The sequence below is a fragment of the Pholcus phalangioides genome, unplaced genomic scaffold (genome assembly GCF_987345545.1).
Source record: "Pholcus phalangioides strain wild (caught in Gottingen) unplaced genomic scaffold, Ppha-v1.0 ptg000015l_1, whole genome shotgun sequence".
NCBI lineage: Eukaryota > Metazoa > Arthropoda > Arachnida > Araneae > Pholcidae > Pholcus > Pholcus phalangioides.
In genome coordinates, this window is record NW_028301608.1 from 52,382,597 (window position 1) to 52,401,791 (window position 19,195).

A 19,195-nucleotide genomic window follows, 5' to 3' on the forward strand; every position below is an offset into this window, starting at 1 on the left:
ACTGGTCGCACAATCTCTCTACAAACTGACCATGAATTTGGAAAATAAAGAAAAAAGAGAAAAAAACGCTGGATGCCAATCCCCAAAGCATCTAACCCCTGCACCAGGAGGAGAGGTGGAAGCGAGAGTGAAAACGAGAGCCAAAGCACGTGTGGAAACACCCGTGGAAGCACAAGCGGAAGCCAGGAACCCTGCTGTAGAGGGAAATCAACTTCTCTCGGCCAACGAGAAGAAGAAAACCAAAAAGAAACGCCAAAGAGAAAGGCGTAACCTGGAGAAAGCTCTGGCAAATGTGACCTTGGCAGAGGATGATGCAAGGAATGAGAAGGCCATCACGCCTGGACCCTCAGGAATTGCATCGGGCACTGCCAAGGCCTCACAGACAAAAGGGGCCATTCCTCGCAAGCGTGGAAGAGTCCCTGGCGACACGCCAGAATCAAATTTCAAGAAGCCTTGCAAGGACTCTTCCTACAGCAAGGCTACCAAGAAAGGCATCACCCTCAGGGTCCAGGCTAAGGATCCAGAAAGGAAACTGACTCCAGCTGATGTGTCTCACATTACCAACTCGGTGGAGGACCAGATGCTGGAGGACACTGGGGGTATTTACCCTCACGTTGATCGAACCATCTTTGGGGAGGAAGGTCTTCGCATTATATGCAGAGACCAGACCACCCTGGGGTGGTTGAAAACAGTAATCAACGGTTTACCACCTCCACCAAACGTTGATGGTCATACCGGGTACCTTGCCCTAGGACCTGGTGATAGACCACCAATGAAAAAATTCTTTGTCTGGATTCCTGGAGATAGGGATCCTAACAAATCCCTTAAACTGCTCAGTAAATGCAATGAAGATCTGGTGTCTGGCCAACTTCACTTGTGAGCTGTCATCCCGGGAAATGGGGGTAATACCCTGGTGATCGGGGTGGAGCAAGCGATGGTGGAGTGGCTTTCCACTAGATCTTTCACTGTGCATTGTGGCTTGAGTGCTGTCACATTCAGGGAGCCATCTCGACAGCACAGGCCAACAATTTCTACTCAACGGCCTGAGAAGCCAACACCTCCCCAGGCAGAAGAACGGTCAGCACCCGCTGATGAAACGGGGTCTACATCCAGACCCTTAGATGCAAATAAGGACAATGACCCAGAGATGGAAGTGGCGTTGGACCTGGAGTATAACACCGGGTCCGACTCTGATCTATCCTAGGACATCTCTGCAACCTCCTTGGTTAAACCTATACACCGAGTGGTATTATTTTACCCACTGGTAAGTAATTTTTGTAACATACCTTGCCAATGTTATTTAGGCAGATAAATTTACAACATAGCAAGGCTGCATCCTACAACCTTGCAGCTTCCTTTCGCAACCATAATCATTTTGTAGCTCTGATTCAAGAACCATGGGTCAGAAACGGGATGATTATGGGCCGTCTACCCAACTCCCAACTCTTCGTTAAGAAAGGAACGGGGTTTCATCCAAGAGCATGTGTATACCTTGCCAAAAGTATCCATGCCTGGGCACTGCCACAATTCACATCAGAAGACGTTGTTGCAGTTCTGTTAAAGGGCAAGGGACTAAACAAGAATCGCCTTATTATGATCTGCTCAGTCTATATGGCCTATGATCTCAAAATTCCGCAAATGTTCTGTGAGCTGGTGGAATACTGCGAACATCACAATATAAGTATGATATTTGGATGTGATGCCAATGCTCACCACACAGCGTGGGGCAGCTCAGACATAAATCAAAGAGGAGAAACATTACTGGAGCTCCTCATGAAAACCAATCTGGTTTGGGCTAACCAAGGGCACACACCGACTTTCCGTACATGTAATCGGGAAGAAGTTATTGATCTGACCCTGGTCTCAATAGATATTGCAAACACGATCAAGAGATGGAGGGTCAGTGATGAACCCTCCTTATCTGATCATATGTTCATAAACTTCTACTACGAAGCAACATTTACTCCCACTTTTTTTCGGAATTTTAAGAACACAAACTGGGATCTTTTTAAAAGAAACCTGGAAAGCCAGCTCAACACTCTCGCCAACCCCTGTGACGAGATCTTAACAGTAGATGACTTGGATCACCACGCTGCCATTCTGACAGAGGTGATCAGGAACTCAGCGAATCAGGCGTGTCCACTCAAGCCTGACAAATCTAAAGTCTACTCAAAAAATTGGTGGACTAAAGATCTTGAACTCCTCCGTAAAGAAACGAGGAAGGCACACAGGAAGGCTGTTAGGACTAAACTTGAATCAAATTGGACTTACTATAAGGAAGTTCAACGAAAGTTTAAGAAAGAAATCAGAAAAGTGAAAAATAGTTCTTGGAAGAAGTTCTGTACAGAGATGAATTCACTGTCAGAAACTGCCAAGGTTACCAAATTGATCAAAAACAATTCCTATGATAAAATTAATGTTATAGAACGACCAGATGGTAACTATACTGCCAGCCCAGTGGAGACGCTGGAATGTCTTCTGGACTATCACCTAGGTGGACCAACGGAACCAGACTGTGGTGTACAGGCTAGGCCCATCCTGGAACCAGTAGACACCTCAATAGCCAACATGATAGTTGAATATGACAAATGTACTGAAGCCTTGAGGGGATTTTCTCCCTTCAAGTCACCAGGCACAGATGGAATATATCCTATCTTTTTACAAAAAGGATGGAAAGTTATAGGCATTGAGCTGATTCGCCTCTTCAAAGCCAGCCTAGTTTTGAGATATATACCCAAAGTATGGAAGAGCTCCAGAGGTGTCTTCCTACCAAAACCAGGAAAAGACACCTATTATAAATCATCATCCTTCAGAATGATTACATTATCTTCTTTCCAGTTAAAGTTACTGGAAAAACTGATACTCTGGCATCTTCAAGAGATTCCTCTCTTAATGGGTAAGATTAATGTGAACCAGCATGGTTTTCCACTGACTCTGCTCTTCATCAACTGATTTGGAGAATTGAAAACACAATTATCAATGGACAATTTGCTGTTGGTATTTTTCTGGACATCGTTGGAGCCTTTGACAACGTTACTTTTGACTCTGTATGTAAGGCACTAATAGATTTTAACATTCCACCTATGTTAACTAGATGGATTGATCATATGCTCAGGAACCGAACAATCACTGCTCATGTTCTTGATGCCCAAGCTGAAAGAGCTATCAGAAGAGGATGTCCGCAAGGAGGAATCCTTTCTCCCTTTCTATGGAACATGGTCTTCAGCTCCCTGATCTCTGATCTAATGAAAGGACCAGGGTATTCACAGGCATATGCAGACGACTTAGTCGTGCTCATTCAAGGGCATGATTTATCCACAATGAGGATTCTTGCTCAACAAATTTTAAACTCTGTCAGCAGATGGGGTGACAAACACCATTTAACATTTTCCACGGAAAAAACCAGAATTGTGATTTTCACATGGAACAGAAAATGGGAAATTGGAAACTTAACCCTCAAGGGACAAGAATTAACCATATGTGACAGAGTGAAATACCTTGGATGTCACTTGGATTCTAAACTCTCCTGGAAATCCCATATTCATGAACGAGCTAAACGGGCCACTAATATACTTATGCTGTGCAAAAGAATTATTGGTAAAGCCTGGGGTTTAAACCCTAAAACCACTCAGTGGATTTATACTGCTATTGCACGCCCAATGCTGAGCTATGGTTGTGTGGTATGGCACCAGGTGTTATCAAAGACCTCTTATGAAACTGTCTTGCAAAAAGTTCAAAGACTAGCTTGCATTCTTATTACGGGAGCCTTACCCAGCTCTCCCTCCATCGCCCTTGAAACTACTCTTAAGATACCACCTCTGAGATGGTACCTACAAGGAGAAGCGTTTAAAACTATGTATAAGATGGAAAGAAATGGTACATGGTGCAATCGACCATATATGGGATACAAACCTTCTTTCAAGAATCATCTTGACAGCTGTCTACTGGGAAAGGCAGAGATACCCTCTCTACTAATGCCAAAAGACTCCTGTTGCAAAACAAAAAATTTTACTAAATGCTTCACTATCCACATACTCAGGAGAAATGAAGTTGCTCACATAATTGATAGCATCTCAACAGGAGTTATTGAGTGTTACACCGATGGCTCTAGGATTACTGATACTGGGGCTGGAGCAATTTTCCGCATCTTTGGAGTGGATCACGACTACCATAAGATACATTTGTATCTAGGCAAAATGTCCACGGTCTTTCAAGCTGAAGTATTAGCAATAGCCATACTGGCTGAAAGTCTGATTACCAAAGGGTATCATGGAAAACAAATTGTTATCTTCTCTGACAGCCAAGCAGCACTATTGGCTCTTGACAACTTCCTCAAGTTTCAACTGTGTGTAAAATACTGCACTGACATGCTGAATAACTTGGCCGCATTGAGCAACAACATCAACCTTTACTGGGTTCCTGGTAACGTAAATTTCCAGGGAAATGAACTCGCAGACCAGATAGCCAAAGAGGCAGCGAACATGAAGCTATCTGGACCTGAACCTTTCTATCCTGTTTCGATGTCAACCATCAAAGGAGATGTCAAACAATGGATAGAAGACAAACACATGCGGCAATGGAACTCAAGGCAGGACTGCAGACAGGCCAAGCTGGCCTTGGGAACCCATCCGAATATTGCCAAAAAACTTATCTCATTGAACAGGAAACAAATTCGACAGGTTATACAGATCATCAATGGTCATGCTAACCTAGCGAAACACCTACACAACTGTAGCTATACAGATTCACCTATTTGTCCTGCGTGTGGAGAAGAAGACGAAACTCCACTCCACTATGTGGGACGATGTCCCGCCTTCTCTATCCCGAGAAGGAACTACTTCGGTGATCATCAGGTGACTCTAAGTGAAGTTGTCAATGCTCCCAGCATTTACAACTTGGTAAATTTTCTAAATTACACTAAACACCTAAATTCATGGCGAGTTTCAATTCTGCTTTAACTTGAATTTTCATGCATTACTATTTAATAACCTCATGTTGAGTTCTGCCATATCCCTGAGACCTTCTCTGCTCCTTTTCTAAAAGGGCACCGCAAACAGGAGCAGCCTCAAATTTTCTGTCATGGCTTTACTGGTTGTGGTTCTCCTTAATGTCCCATACAGAGACCCAATATAATGTGGTAATAGATACCATAACTCTCGTCCCCGGAGCAGTCACCAAACTCTGGGTATTTCCACAGAATAATATTTTTCTTCATTCTTACATGACCCACAACTCATGTTGAACCACTTGGTGTTAGAGCAATGGGCAAAATTTGCCTAGGCTTTTCCCCTATGGGACGCCAAATGATGATGATGATGATGATATCAACTTCAAACATTCAAAGTTGAATTTGATGAAAAATAAACAAAGTTATGAATTTGTTCATTTTGTGAACAAAAATCAAGAACATGATTTTCAAAGTAAATCAAGCATTGGATAGTCTAATCAGTGCATCAACACTTCCAGTTGCACATCAAGGCTGAAGAAAAAGTATCTTCCACTGAGAGCTCACTGAAGTATCATGGAATATTCTATGCTAAAAACCAGATTTTGTATACGAAGGAGCCAACGGTGCCAAACCCTGCATTAATCTTTAACTTTTTCTCCTATTTTGCTCTATTTTTTTATTTGATTAGCTAAATTACTAAAATTAATATAAGAAACATCAGCAACTCCTGATATTAAGTGTAGTGTATGATTTAATAATTTTGAGAATAGATTTTAAAATATGTCAACAGGTTTTTTTTATATATACAGCAAAATATATATCAACACAACAAACAAACCTACAAAAACATAATACTACTGAAAATATTAACCTACCCAGATGAATCAGCATCACCGATGTACAGAACATTTTCAAGAGATAAAGAGAACTTCATTCGTTGGACATCTGATATGTAAAGATTTGTGGTCAATTCATCATGCTTCACACAAACAAAAACTTGGTCATCAGAAGCATCAACAATATATATTTCCTGAAGAAAAAATAGTCAATTTCATTTTTATCAATAAAAATTGAATTTCCCACAACAAGAAATCAGAAACACAGCACTAACTTTAGAAAAAAAAAGAGAGAGAGAGAGAGAGACAATATCATACTAAAAATGAAAAAGCTTATTGTTTGTATGTTAATGTGATTGCTAAACAAAAACAGAGTAGTGAATCACCTTTCGACTAAGGTGACTAGGGAACTCTGCCATTTTGAAAGGTTGGCGATCATAAGATATCCACAACTGCAAAACACCATCTACATCTTTAGAGCCTAGAAGATGCTATAAAAAGAACAAGATAAGCTTTTAAAGAATGTAAAATTTTCAAAATAATGAAGTTGCTAAATATTGTTTCATAAAAACTAAAAAATATCATCAGCAAATTGGTGACATTCATGAGACGCAAATAAAATTTTATATAGTATTTCAAACAATGTGTAAAATTATTGTCTCCAAAGTGAATATCACAATGACATTAAAAAAATTAGGAACAATGGAAGGAGGGAAAAAAATGCCATCAGATTTACCTGCACTCTAGTGATGAACAAATATTTCTCTTTAACTGCAAAGTCTTTCACATTGGACATAAGTACTTTAGTATGGCCCCTGAAAAAGTTATCAGATGACAACACTGTCGTAGAGCTATTTGGTTCCAACCTTTCCACAAAAACAGTATCTTCAAAATCTACATCAGGCACTCCCCTGCGAAATACAAATATGCAGCAAATGCAATGTTGAAATAAATGGTGAATGCATATGCAGAGATTAAGCAACAAACAAATGATTTTCCAATTCTCATCAAACTGTTTAAAAAAGTAATTTCTGTTAGGAAAAACACTTCCTTGAATGATTTTTCTAGTGCTAGGCCACACAGACAAATAACCACAATATACATAAAATTAAATCAATTTTTCATCAGTCCACGTTACCAATTTCAAAACCAAATTAACTTGAACGAAGATGTTTCTACAAAATACTTACCACGAGAAAGATTTCACTTGACGTTGAATTTCACTCCAGGTCAAACCAAAATCATCAGAGAACCAAAGCTGCAATAAATACAGTGCACGTCACTTAATGTGATTACATTGGGACTCAGGGTTTGATAATAATAATTGATAACTATATCCAAAAAAAATCCAAAAGCAAATTCAATGACCAATGGGACATATGCAAACGGAGCAACTGTTTTTTTCTCTTTCCCCATATAATTGATAGCAAAATGTTCAATCATGCCAGTTTCTTTTCTTTTGTTCTGAAACAAATTCTTTACTTTAAGCTAAAATCCTGTATTATCCTTATCTATAAAATCTTTTATTATAATCGTGCAATTTGACACTGATGTGTTTTACAATTATGATAATTTTTTTAAGGCACGGTATGTTCCATAGATCCTCTGAGAACGTCTTTCAGCTGAGCAACTGTGAAACTGACCTAGAAATGAAGGAAAAGGGCCCTTTTTTATATTACGTATCTCCAGCCATTGCAAAAGTAACATTATGCTACATGGATTATGGTGGCTGCAACTGTACAAATAGGGCATTGTGAACAAAATATGGAAATGCTCATAAACAAGAGCAGAGATACACCTTCTGACCTCCAACATTATTACAAAAATACAAATATTTATAAATTAACCGTTTAAAGACCAATGTTCCATAAATGGAACATAGTTTTTATTTACAGAAATATCAGATAAAAATTAATTCAAACATTTCCGGTTTTTTATCATATATAGAGGAGAGTTCAAAGTATTTTTTGAAATAAATTCGGAAACTTTTTGGTTGGCATAAAAATTTTTGACAGAATTTTGAAATTTGACATTTTCTGGGCATTTTTTCCCCATTTCAATTTTGAAGTAAATTGAAAATTATTTGTGTGTCTCTACCACTTAATATATCAATCAAAGTAAATCAATTAGTTTCTTTGTACTGTTAAATGTTAAAGAGCTACACACGTTCAAAAATTCATGTTCCATTTATGGAACATTGGCCTTTCAAGAGAGCAGGATTCTAGGGATAACTAATGTGCAGTGCAGTGCGCTGCTTCGATTTTCACGTTCGAACCTCAGGTTGTTGTCATCGTTCGACATGTGTATAGGGGCTAATTCTGGGTATTATGGCAGAGGAATGTGCTCTCTGTGGTGGATTGTTTATATTGGGTGAATACTTTTTTATTCTTGCATTCTTAGAAATGTATGTTTTTGCAAACTTCAGACTAATCAAACTGAGTTCAACAATCCTAGATAGTCTTGTTGTGTTCAGCTGAGTGTAACCATATCAAAAAGAGCTCACATTAGAAGAAGCTGTAGGACATTTAGAATTTCTTTCAGATTCCGAATTAGAGGATGTAGGTATATGCCAATTACGTGCTAGTGAAAATGAACATCATAGATGAAGATGATATTGTCGAAAATGATCTAGTATCAACAGTTTCAACTGATGTATGTGAAATGCTAGGTAATTTTTCAACAACGAGGATGGGGTGTTAGAAAACTCTTAAACGTGTTCTTCAAAAGATGTAGGGCAGAAAAAAAGAAGGAAAAATGTAAGCGTAACGCTCAAGTTTCAAGAAAAGGCAAAACAGTTTTGAGCAATCCGAAAAAAAAAAATTATTGCATGGGATAAAAAGTTCTTTTTAGAATCTGATCAAAACCTCGGCTCTGGATTCCATTGGAAAATATTTGCCATATGACCATTATAGCACGTTGGATAGTTGCGAGAAGCGGATTGTATTTCACATTTGAATTTCCGAAAAGAAGTGACAATTAACATTTTACAAATGAAGGAGGGGTTAATTATTTCTCCAGGTCCACGTTGTCAACTGAAAAAAAAGATGTCGGGTCATTTGATGGCCATTATATTGTGTCTGTGATGCAAGGACGGTATGCGGTTTGCCAAAAATGTGTATAAATGCTACCTATGTGACAAACGGGTCTATAAAATGTATATGTTTTCTTTCTTTTATGACTGACAAAAAAAATTTTGAATTTTCTGCATTCACACACACATTTTTATGTTAAAAAAGCCAGTATGTGTTACGAATTTGAATTTGTAGTAGAAAATAAAAAATTTCGTGTGATAACTGGTACTCCAGAAATAAATAATCGTGAGAATATAGGCGATACCACTTTCCGCTTTCACCTCTCCCCAAGTGAAAAACAAAGAAAAAAAATTTTTCTTCAAATTTCACAGTTGATCTGTGTATAGGCATGCAAAGGGACCTCCAAATTTTAAAATAATAAATGACTTTGTTCATAGTTTGGCCTTTCAACGGTTAATAAGGACACACACAATACAAATACAAAAGGACAAAAGATAAGGTACATTGGCCTATACATTTGCTTTAAAGAACCAAAATATTCACCTTTTCAGTGATACCTCGTCTAAAACAAACAACTGGGCTTATGAAGATTTTTTTTCACAATTTCAGTTAACAAATGTTTCTATTGATATGAATATACACACTGACCTAACATGACCATTTTACGAGCCAAATTTTCATGTTAATCATTATTAGAATTACTGTCACTCAAGCCTGATTAATTAATGTCTTCCTTGGAATCTCCAGATGCACCTCCATTTCTCTTTCAGATAATCTTTTATTTTGCATGAAATGGCTCAAAAGCTAGGTTAAGAGAAAATACAATTCAAATAAAAAGAGCCTACCATGTTTTCAGTGCACGTGTTCTTTTGTTGCAAAACTTAACCTCAAGCCGAATGGTCTGAACATTCTAGGTTATTTTGTTCATCTGCATGTATGTAATTAGCAAAATGAGTTGATTCCATCAGAGATTTCCACAATCTTGACTGGGTTGCGTGCATAAAAAAGTTGCACAAAAATAAAGATCTTCAGTTTTTCAGCTTCCTTTATATTCTCCGACATGCAACTGTGAAGTTGTTTAAATCCAATCAGCATTCCATCAGTTTGTCTTTTTTATAGAGCTCCTCATTTTGGTTTATAAAACTTATCTTAAATTTTTGGAAGTACCTGGTGCAAATTAAACAATAGGAACTATGGGAAATTACATTTCAGCTAACAAAGATTATGCCTAATGATTTCGGAACAAATTATTTTCATTAGAAGAGGTGTCACCGTACTTACATCAGAATCAAGGAATCAAATTCATAAATGAATAGAAACATTATAAATTAATATGAATTAGAAATATTTCAATATAACATTTATATTCAATGTGTTTGGAGACAAAGTCTAAAATACCAAAGAGCAGTGTATATACAGCGGAAACTCACTACAACGATACTCAATATAATGATAAATTCCTCTACAATGATATTTTTCTAAATCTCATTAGGAATTGCCTATAGCCTAATGTTAAACTCCTCTCGAGATACAATGATATCCTTTACTAAACTAAATCCCTCTGTAATGATATATTTTTAGATATTTTGAAACTACTACAACAATATTCTCTACATTTAACTCGAAATCTCCTTCCACATAATTTTAAATTCATCATCAGTGTTTCTTCCATCAAGGATGTTTGATAACATCCGTATTTTGCCATATCTACCGTCTAAAAGCGTAGACGAAGTTGCAATGAAGCTACTCTCTGTGTAGTACGCATAAGTGCAGTGCAATAAACCACTTTACAGTGTGGAACAACAGGGTTTTATTCCTCAACTAATCAATTCAAATTTTTTGATGTGAATAAATAATTATAAATACATTCTATCATGGTAACACCAATTCAGGAAAGACGCCAACAAAAGCATAAATTTTGCAGCGCCTGATGATAAAATGTCACCCTCGATATAACAATAACCTCTCTACAATAATAGTTTTCCTTGGTCCACAGTGTATCTTTATATTGAGGTTTCGCTGCAGTAGGAAAAAATCATTTGTGAGGAAAAAGGCAATGAGATAATGAATCTAGTATAATTATCGAACATAGATAAACATAGGGACAGAATAATCAGTAATGAAAGAAATGAATACAGCGCAGTGAATGAAATGAACAAAGGTGAAAAGATTGAGTAAGTGGAAAAAAAAAAAATTGAAATTCAATTCAAAAAACACATTTTTTAAAAAAAAAAAGTTTCACTGACAAAATCAAAACTAATACGATGGAAATTAATTAAAATATTAAATATTTATTCATTAATAAACAGTTCGCTCTAAACTGAATCTATAGAACTGATTAGAATAACTGAATCTAAGTACATCTAATGTAAAAGATAATAGATATTTTGAGAAAACTTTGCAAAAAAAATATATTTCATTAACTCACTTTTTTATCATTCTCATCATAACCAAGGACAATTTCAGACTTTGTGGGATGCATAGATATTGTATCTGGATGAAATACTAACTTCACCGTTTCAAATGTTTCCCCAAAATCTCGAGTGGTGAAAATATATTTGTGAGTGGTATCGGTGAAAATATACTGGAAAAAGAAATATATCTATTAGTCACTATAATTTTGAACATACATTACACATCCAGGGGAAAAAACTTGCTTTGAATTCCGATTAAGTTTTTTGATCATTTTTGTCTCGTGGCCAAGGTAATTTTCTGCACACGAGGGCTAATTAGACCAGGACCTACAATTTATTGCCGATTCCGAACAGCAGCCTTTTTTTATACTCAAGGAGAAGTTGGTGCGCTAAATTCTTGATGTGGGACTCCCTGCAGTAGCAATCTTTTTGTATGGTCATGTTTCAACATTTCTGTTGTAACCCCGCCCCAGGAAAGTTTCTGACAAGGATGAACTGGGTATCGAACTTGCGACACCTCTAAACATCCTTTTGTACTTTAAGCAAGTATCTTACTGACCTGGACTACCGCGTCTTTATATATATATATATATATATTTGTTTTTTGAATAAATTCCTCATTCCAGATTCTGAGCAAACCCCCAAACCTATAGAAATAGATAAGAGGAGACAGTTACAGTCATACAGGTGTCCAGCTGACATAGTGTTGAGTCTCTCGAAAAAAGATCTCTCAGCAAAATCGTGGTTGACACGATAATAAAATTCTTAGTTACAGCACTGAGACAAAAATCTCAGAGATCAGCAAAAAAAAAAAATTCCCCACTTCAACCTGAGGCAACCAGTGATGGATGGTACTTTCATGCATTGAAAGGGGTAAAACCATTATGATACAGTGAAAGCTGTACGAAACCAAATGCCAAGAAAGAATGGAATAATATTCTATTACAAACTGATTTCTGTTTTATGAAGGGGCAAACCAAAGAACTAATCATCAAACACAGACTATCATTTGATTCTGATAATGACAAGTTTCTGTCTAATACAATGGACTCTACCATGAAGCTGGGCTGGAAGAGATCTTGGCAATGGAATAAGTTTGGTGGCAGAGTTCTGGCATTCACATTCTTCTCATAAAATGTCCATCTAAGAAAAGTTTCGCTGTGCTATAGCTCTACGTTAAAATTACTTTCTCTAGAGAGAAAACATTCTGATAAAATTCAAAAATGAGTAAACTGTCTTATGGCGATATGACCACAGCTGGTGTATGGTAGAAAAGGAAAATATTAAAGGGTCAAGGTCAAACATTATACATGGCAATCTTGGGACTAAGTATTTCCGTAGTGGCAATGCTCACTGACACCCCCTTCTAATTTTTTGCCCTCACATGACTATTTTAAAAATTCTAGTAATTTTTTTTTATTTTCTTCAACTTGTCGACCATATCGAGCATGACGAACATTTAAAGTAGCCTCTTGTTTAAGTTTGGACCTGTTTAACATGAATGTTCCTCAAGAAATCGATGAAGTTCTTTGGTTGAGACAGGGCTTTATCACTGCTTTGTTGTGTCATCGACATCCCTCTTCCATTTTCTTTGTAAAAACTTATCCGTGAAAAATGTTACAAAGAAACTTGATAAATTATTAAACTTCTACTCACTCATTTTTTGTTTTTCAATCCAGCAATTGAACCGTTTTCCATTTAAGGATTAAAGCCCACCTGGGGATTAAAGTTGCAGATATGCAAACAGCTAAAAATAAGCAAACCTTTACAATGACTATAAACAACATGGTTGCTACATTTCATTTCAAATTCAGCTCAATATTCACTCTTCAGAGATGTGGTCTTTGCTCTTTGAGCGGCATAATTTTCACCTGATAGGATAACAGGATCTCTAATCAAAAGCAAATACCTTTGAAAAAACAGACTTCCATAGTTCTTTGCAATTTACAGTAATTTCGTAGTTTATGGTAGAAGGCCATAGAAAAAACAGACAAACTGTAGTGGTTGGAAAGTATGTTAAACACATTTACATGGATTTTATTAATTTGTAAAAAAAGGATCATGCACAGTCAGACATTGCAATGGATTGAATGATCTTTGTAGGTAACCATATTGAATGAAAAATAACATGACATGCATAAGAATGCATTTGGGATTTTTAATACCGGTCATTATGTCGGGAACGGTTGTTATACTGATCATCGACTGTATAGGTTTCCCACTAAAAAAAGGACTATTTTTTCAGTAAGCAAAAGAAAAAAACTCACATGACCATTGACTACCGCACTGGCATAAAACATAGATATCACAGATGACTGATTCCCAAGAATCTTCATGTTGTTGGCTTGAATTTCCTTGAATGTTGCTCCATAATCTTTGGAAATCAGCACTTCGGACATATTCAAGGTCACTTGACGTGCCAAACAAATGAGGACATTGCTGCCTTTACCAGCCCAATGAAGCCACAGTTGTTGAAAATACTTCAAAGTGAACTGTGAATACATAAAAAATAATAATCGCACTAAAGATAATGATACAAATACTGTGGAGCTTATGACAAAAAATCAGGTTGATTGACTTGGTTGAGCGGATGTAAAGAAGAGGTGTGCTCTTGATGGCACAGGGAAGGAGGCCTTGAAGAAAGATTCATATTAAGAAGTCTTCAATGAATAAGGCAAATACATGAAAAATCCAAATGCGTTTTGACACTGATGGGGGTGTCGTCTTCAGAGGAAAATATATTTAGCCACCAATCATGACGACAGAGAATCCTACTTGGGTTGAACACCAAGTCTCAACTCTCGGTTGCTCAACAGAAAAAGTACATCTGTTCACTTCAAATGTCATGGTCAGAATGAAGCAGAGAGCCTGCGTGTGATACTGTGCAGCATCCTCATTGCACGCTTAGACTGGACGTACCTGATTGATCTATTTAAATTTTCTTTGGATTCCTGCTTGAAATGAACTTAAGCCATGGCATTGTGATCGGAGATGTACATTTATTATCGTTTACTAATATATTTTTGAAGGCTCGAATATATGTGCCTTGTAAGAAGAAAGAGACTTTATTTTTTTAATACCTTTACATTCGAAGAATACAGGTGTTGGGATATACGATTGAATTATTTAAAATTTTCAGTTAATGTAAAATGTTTTGTCTTTATTTCCCATTTTTAGTCCAAGATTGTTTTGTCATTTGTTTTAACAGCCACAGTATTATCCCATTTTAGCGATGTGTTGGCGATTTGTTTTCCTTTGGCAAGAAAGATGTTCAAGAGCATGATTCAATTTCACTCTTGGTGACTTTTCGACTTGTTCTTCTTGCCAAAGAAAAAAAATCTCCAAAATGGATTTTTTTTAAAGGCGTTCCCAGTAAAAGTGTGATTTTTAACCTCTTTAAAAATAGTGTTTCCACTATAAATACATACTCAATCAGCATACATACATCCCTTAATTATAAGAGAATTTTACCAAATTTGAGTGTTTTTCTAAGCCGAGTGATGGTATTTAAATATGATGGATTATGGGACGGTGGTCCTTCCGAGAAGTTTAACAGTACTTAAATATAAAACTCGAAAATTTCAAGAGTTAAACAGTGAGTAGTAATAAAGCTATCATTTTCCTTATCAGCTATACAAATATATACTGTGTTTACAATAGTTATCCTTTGAAATTTGATCGCATTACGGATATCTCCTATGAACGGCGTTTTAATATTAGGCAATAACATATATATTACGAAATCACACGTACAACGGATGTAAAATTATGATTAAGCACATCCTCGATGCCTCTTCTGGAACGGTGCGAATAATTCGGGTTTTCTTGGAACACTCCGTCATCATCGTTTCCAAGTTCAACAAGGAAAGGTCCGATTTCATTCGACGATGGCGAAAACAGGGTTTTCGACCGACTTCCATGCGAACAACTGACGATGACGATAAAAAGGACGAAAATATTCAACAAGATTTTCGCAGCCATCATCTCTCTCACACAGGAAACATTAGGCGCTGCGCTCACTTACGAAATCCAAAACATAGAATGTTTCGCAGTTGAGTCTACACCTTGCACTTCACTTCTCCGGTGGTTGGTCTCCTGTTGCCACACGGAAAAATAATAAAAATAATTGTAAATATTATTATTATTGAAAAATATTCTAATTTTGCTTTTATGATTAAAATATGTTATGATTCATAACATCATTCGGAGACATTTTTCTTAAAATATTTTGAATTTTATTTTAATTTTTGATCACTTTGATGGACGGGGGGGGGGGCGACATGGGTGGAGATAGACTTATCTGGGGGGGGGGCGTGATGATGATTAAGTCGATTCATATAAAAGTATATATATACACGTTTAAATCAGTCGGCCCCACACCTTTGACTCTGGGGTGGGGACAGCAATTTCCCCGTGCCCTCCTTATTTTCGTCCATGGGGGAACAAGGGTGCCCCTTCCTGCGCGAGCTTCAGCCATGGGAAGAGATAGGGGGACATGGGGCATTGGTGTGGTCAAAAAGGGGGGGGGTGGAGTTATAACCCCCTCCTCTGAGCCAAGATTATGGTATTATTTTGCAGGGAAGACCGTAACCCCCATCACTTCAGAAGAAAAAAATTTGAAACCTCTCTTCCCTGAGAAAATTCTGGGTAAACCTATGGATGGGAGTACCCCCTAGTGTGAGCTGCGTCAAAGGCGGTATTTTTCTGCATGCACCCCAAAAATTTATGGTTTTGTGTTATGTATTAATAATACAAAACATACTTAACTGACCAAAGTCATGCGTCCCCTACCCTTAAGTCAAAGTTGAGGGCTGGAGAAAAATATTAGGCAATTTGAAAATGAAAAAACTGACGATGCTGGTAAATTTATGGTAGAAATGAAGTCATTGAACTTCATGATAGTGGAAATGTTTTTTTTCCAGTAGAAACATAAAAAATATTACCACAGACAAATTTCAAATTCCGAAGATTTTTCTAGAAAAATTTACATCATTACAATTTTTATATTAGTTTAGATGGCCAGATACTGCCATGGTTGTCACTTAAATTCATATTTTTGGAAATAGACAAATTTCAAATTTAAAGTGCATTCAAAGAACATCCACCACACACACAAATAGGATTTACATTTTTTTCTGGAATGTGCAGAGTATACATATACAGTATATTAATTCTATGATAGCTTCTGAAGTCACTGACTGACAGAACCAGTTGAAGCGCTAATTATTGTGTGAAAAATGATCAGGGGTACTTCTTTCCCTTCCCCAAAAAAAGTTAAATTTTCAACTTTACAAACATCAGTCTTTGAATCCTCTTCCGATCATAGTTGTTTATTAGCCCCTTCTGACTTATCCGTGTGCAGTTGCACGTGCCATAACCTTGCTGATGAAAAAAAGGAATTTTTCTGAACAACATACATTTTTGAATTTTCTTTCAAAAGCTTGTGCAGTGATATAACTTGGCTAACAAAAATAATTCATTCTGAAGAATTCATTAGTCGAAACCTGATTTCCCGGGCTTTTCTATGGAAAATTATTCAAAAGTGGTGTGCTATAATCATATAGTTAGCTCTTTTCTCTCTCACACATATTCAGAGGGATAAGGTAAATTCTTAGATTGCATAGACTGTACGGTTTGGTATCAAGTCTTACCATATGCACTGAAACCATTCACAAGTCTAAGGTTTTTTTAAAATGCATTTTCTATTTCAGTTTAAGCATCCATTTTACATGAAATGGCTCAAAATCTTTCTGAAAGAGAAAGCAAGGTGTATCTGGAAAACGATTCCCATGTTAATACAAGATATACAGAAGACTGGATGTTGTGAAGATATTTATTATTTGAGATGTTAATTTTTTAAGGAAGGAAAAAACTCATCATCAGAGATGAGTTTTTTCCTTCCTTAAAAAAAAAAAAAAAATTAACATCTCAAATAACAAATATCCTCACAACATCCAGTCTTCTGTATATCTTGTATTAACAAGTGGAGAGCGACATTCATGTCATAGATTCCCATGTTGGAATAAATTAATCTGGCTTGAGTGAGAGTTATTCATTAGATTTATTTTGATTAGCACATGACGCTGCTGTTTTATTTTAATCTTATACATAAATAAGCTAAAATCTTTGTTAGCCAAATCCATATTCGTTAGCAGAGGCATAAAAACATTGAGAAAAATCTTCATTCCCCAAGGTATCATCGTATACTAAACATACCTTCTTTGTGCATGTTTATATTACTTGGTATATAATTTGATTTACAATGATTTTGTTCCTAACAGCATGAAGCATTTAAGCATGACAAGGGTTTTGTGAATTCTCCCGTACAAAACCCATCCGATTACCATTTTCCTTGGCAGGGAAGAGAAAAAGCTTAGCATTTTTTTTTAGATGATTGTAGGGAGTAATTGTTTCTCTTGGAGCAGAGAGTAAAAATGTTTTTGCAGCAGCCATTTTACTTTCTCAACAAACAGCATGTGCAGCAAGGGCATAGAGAGGAGGCCTCTCCCCCCCCCCCCCACAAAAGACGAGAGAATAACAGATGTATGCAGAATAATACAGGTCAAGTCTGTCATTTCACTTTGATCACTCCCCAAAATGTGTCATTGCCCTGCAAAATAAATTTTTGGCTATTCACGGTATACAATTACCTATGGATTTTGAGGGAAAAAACAACAACAAAAGGATTGAGAGATTGACAAACACATAATCAGGCGATACATAGTTTTGAATAATTCAAAACAAAAGTTTTATTTTCTTTCGCTTACTATTACTAACATTTGCTCTAACTTTCTTGCTCACGAGACCATTTCCAAAACTTTTTTTTATATGCATTCAATTTCATTTGCTGAAATAATTTACGTGTAAATAAAAATACAAATACACCATACAAATTAGAATATTTTTGAAGATATGAGCCTACTTGCAGAAGAAAAAAAAAATTATGTAATTTACAAAATTTTTTTTATACTTAAAATACAGAACAAATACTACATATTTTAAAGATAAACTTTATACACTACTTATATAGAATAGAAGTAAAATTTGCTACAATAATTACTTTCTTTACAAACCACCTTACCATAGTGTATGCGAGATTTTAAACCAAAGTTGTTACTTAATCGGATACGAAATATATAACCTGCAGGATACTTTAAGTAGATATGGAGCACTACATAACACATGTTTGAACACTTAAAATGTGCAATTCTATTAAATAATCAGAACTTTGTGCTCATTCCCCCACAGACAAGTATATATATATGTACAGATAATCAAAATAAATCAACACATATGCTAATGATTCATACATTCATGAACACTCATTCGTATACACATGAACTCGCTATGTGCATACAAATTAGAACAAAGATTGTCTATATTCCAATTTACAAACGTATTTACTTTACAAAAAAAAATTATTCTCCACAAATATATTTACAAACTTCCAAAAAAGAGACAAATTCAAGGAATTCAATAAATAAAATGACTTATAAACACAAATATTCTGCAGAATGGAAATGGCATATGAATTTTTTTTCAATAGAACTTATTAAAACACTACACATTTTCATTCAGGATAAAAAAAGAAACAGCAATTAAACTGGAAATTTTTTCATGAAAAATCATTCTGGGTCACGAGTTATTACACAGTTGGACAAACTTATAACGAAATCGAAAAAAAACACAAACTATTTTTATATGGAAACTCCATTATATCCGTACCAGCTTGAAAAATGATGTGTTTTAACCAAAATAAAACATTTTAAATGCACAATATGCATTTTTCATAAACATGAGCAGTCTTAAAATGCAGAGATTAAAATAATATATTTTAATAAAAATAAAAAATTTAATTAAAATCTCATGTAATTGAATATCAACAAAAATATGTAGCAATCATTGCTTTTTTTCCTGATATTTTTATGGACTGCATTTCAATCATTTTTGCCAAATAAGTGTGCA

General features: G+C 36.0%; 1 protein-coding gene across 1 annotated transcript in view; it reads right to left on the bottom strand.

The window, feature by feature from the left end:
- The window catches only part of LOC149076194 (sortilin-related receptor-like), a 76,185-nt gene extending 60,870 nt beyond the window's left edge, over positions 1–15,315 (bottom strand). The window contains exons 1-7 of the mRNA XM_089243748.1: positions 14,984–15,315; positions 13,498–13,722; positions 11,245–11,400; positions 6,975–7,042; positions 6,521–6,695; positions 6,171–6,275; positions 5,824–5,978 (exon numbers count right to left, since the gene is read on the bottom strand). Coding sequence (XP_089099874.1) covers positions 5,824–5,978; positions 6,171–6,275; positions 6,521–6,695; positions 6,975–7,042; positions 11,245–11,400; positions 13,498–13,722; positions 14,984–15,214 — 1,115 coding nt within the window. The 5' untranslated portion in view covers positions 15,215–15,315. The remainder of the gene's footprint in view (positions 1–5,823; positions 5,979–6,170; positions 6,276–6,520; positions 6,696–6,974; positions 7,043–11,244; positions 11,401–13,497; positions 13,723–14,983) is intronic.
- Positions 15,316–19,195: the final 3,880 nt, after the last annotated feature.